Source organism: Charadrius vociferus, unplaced genomic scaffold (genome assembly GCF_000708025.1).
Source record: "Charadrius vociferus isolate BGI_N301 unplaced genomic scaffold, ASM70802v2 scaffold15, whole genome shotgun sequence".
Classification (NCBI taxonomy): domain Eukaryota; kingdom Metazoa; phylum Chordata; class Aves; order Charadriiformes; family Charadriidae; genus Charadrius; species Charadrius vociferus.
Genome location: NW_009650064.1, coordinates 15899790 through 15902202, shown reverse-complemented (window position 1 = coordinate 15902202; position 2413 = coordinate 15899790). Strand labels below are relative to the sequence as shown.

The 2413-nt window shown below is 47.9% G+C and overlaps 1 protein-coding gene across 1 annotated transcript in view; it reads left to right on the top strand.

The window, feature by feature from the left end:
• Window positions 1-1966: 1966 nt before the first annotated feature.
• The window catches only part of TERF1 (telomeric repeat binding factor (NIMA-interacting) 1), a 25238-nt gene continuing 24791 nt past the window's right edge, over window positions 1967-2413 (top strand). Inside the window, exon 1 of the mRNA XM_009891967.1 lies at window positions 1967-2277. Within this exon, the coding sequence (XP_009890269.1) occupies window positions 1967-2277 (311 nt within the window). The remainder of the gene's footprint in view (window positions 2278-2413) is intronic.

The window sequence follows — 2413 nt, the reverse complement described above, 5'->3', positions numbered from 1 at the left end:
CTTGTCCCTCCTCCCTATCACCTAAATCCCTCCCTTTTCCTGCCTTTGTTTCCTCCCATATGTCATGTACGACCCCAAAATGCTATTCCCCTGCATCCCATCATGTCTCTCACCCCTCAGCAGCACCTGAAAGGTGATCCGAAAAGCTGCTCCCCGTGACTGATGGTGATGGGTTTCATGCTTGGACATGGGGCGAGGGGGGGTGGGCAGGGTGGGGCTGAGAGTCTCCTGGGGCAGCCCTGGGAAGAACCCAGATACGGTGTTCGTTCTCAGGAGTCTGCAGTTTGGGTTATGGCCTGCCATAGTGCCCTGTGCTCCTCTGGGCTTGTGGGGATGGGCCTGTGATGGGCCTGTGAGTATCCAGGGCAGAGGATTATACGGGCTCTCCCTGCCCCATCACTGTCTGTCAGTGCTCCTTTGTGGGTGTGCAGACAAGCTGTTCCACATAACTTAACACAGAGTACCTTAACAGAAGGACACAGACTGCAAGAGTTTGAAAATTGCATTAAATTTGTACGTCCTAGATGAAAAGTTAATTGCATTTGAAGCAGCTTCACACATTGTCTTCAGATTGAAGAGACTTTTAAAACACTGTCCTCTGATGCTGCTCACAAGGCAGGCAGAAAGGTACTGTTGTAAGGTGCACAGGTATCTTGGACTTCCCAGGTTTTAGGGGTGGAGATAATTTAAATACAAAAAATCATCCATAAAGAAAGATGATAACTAAAGGAAAGTCAGACAACACTCAAGTGTTTGTCACAGAATGTAGTGCAGAGATGCTGCCCTGCTTTGGGGTATTTGCTGAGGCTTAACAGGTCAAAGCAACTGCTGTGGTTTCCCAAAGTACATTTTCAAGAAACTGTCAAGTCTCTCTCCATTTGAACCACTGCAGTCAGAATCCTCTGGAGGCAAAGAGGCCTGAACAAGATAAATGCCAAAAAATATCAACAGCTTGCAGGGTTGTTCCTGCTGTTGTTTGATCATGGTAATTTTGAGCTTTGATATACCTTCCTGCCTCAGTTTCTACTACAAAACCCCCAAAGCTCATGCCCAGTTAAAGACTGATGCATTATGATCTCATTTTTTATGTCTAACTGGTTCACGTCATCACTTAGACTAACTCTAACACTTTGAGAATTTTGATTTCTGAGGTTGTCAGCAGCCTGATAAAGCTTGTCACAGTTTGGGGCTTGCTGTTATCCTGAAGTACTGTCAAGCAATACGGCAAATAACAGAAATCTACCCAGTCTAAAGAATTCATGTCCTTGAAGTTGTTATTGGAGATCCACATGCAAACATGCATCTGTAAACTTACTACAACGTAAGCTTACAACTATTGCCAAACATGGAGTCTCTTTGAAAGTGCAAATTTAAATCTTATATTCTATTAATAAAGATGTCCAAATAGATGTTCTTTTTTATCTTAAATTATGTATTTTCTGCTCTGTTTGACCTCAATTTATTTATGCCACAGCAAGACTGGTGCAGGTAAATTTAATGTGACCACAGGAGTCAAAGGCAGAAAGAGCCTTACCAGTTCGCTCTCTTTGCTGTTTGATATCATACTGTTCATCCCAGAAGTAAAGTTAAGCTCCCATTAAACCCTTTCATTGTATCTACTAAAAGACTGTTTCATCCTTCATCAAGTCTGTCTCAGACAGGAAAACTGTTCTGCCCTTCAGCATTTGCCTTAAATTCATCTCATCATAGACTACCCTCTTTCTCCTTAGGTTTAACATTTAAAAACGTACAAAGGATCGCCTTCTCAGATAGACACACTCCACACTCCAACTAATTCAGTCCCCCTTCACGCTTCATCCTGGGCTTCATTGCCAAGCTGAGGCTTCCACTTCTCAGTATCCAGGCTCCACGACACTGACATCTTCTCCCTCCTTCCCCCAGTAGTCTTCTCTCTCCAGAATCCACGTGAAAACAGTCTTCTTATGGAATACCCTTCACCTCACACATGCACAAACATCCTCTGTTTTGCCGTTCAGTCTCCCAGAAACTGCGGGACACGGCAGCTCTCGCGGCCACCCGCTCCCAGCAGGACATCCCCTCAACTTATCAGCCACTGACACCAAAAGACATCTGTATTAACATCGGTATCCCACAGTTTCTCAGGACGCGGCAACAGCAAGGGAAAGCTCTCAAATCCCCAGGAGCCAGCTGCGGCGCAGGCCCAGTCCTTCCACAACATTCCTGCCGGGGGACAGGCGGGCGCTGTGAGCCCCTTCCACCGCGTGGGCCGCGACACGCCATTTATTCAGTCGCCAGGTAAAGGAGTGCCCTGTGGAGGGGCTCCCACCGGCCGGCGGGGCAGTGCCGGACACGCTCCGGAGTGGGGCCCGCTGCCCCCGGGGCCTCCACGCACCGAGCGGCCGCCATCGGCCCCGCCGCGCCGCCCGTGACG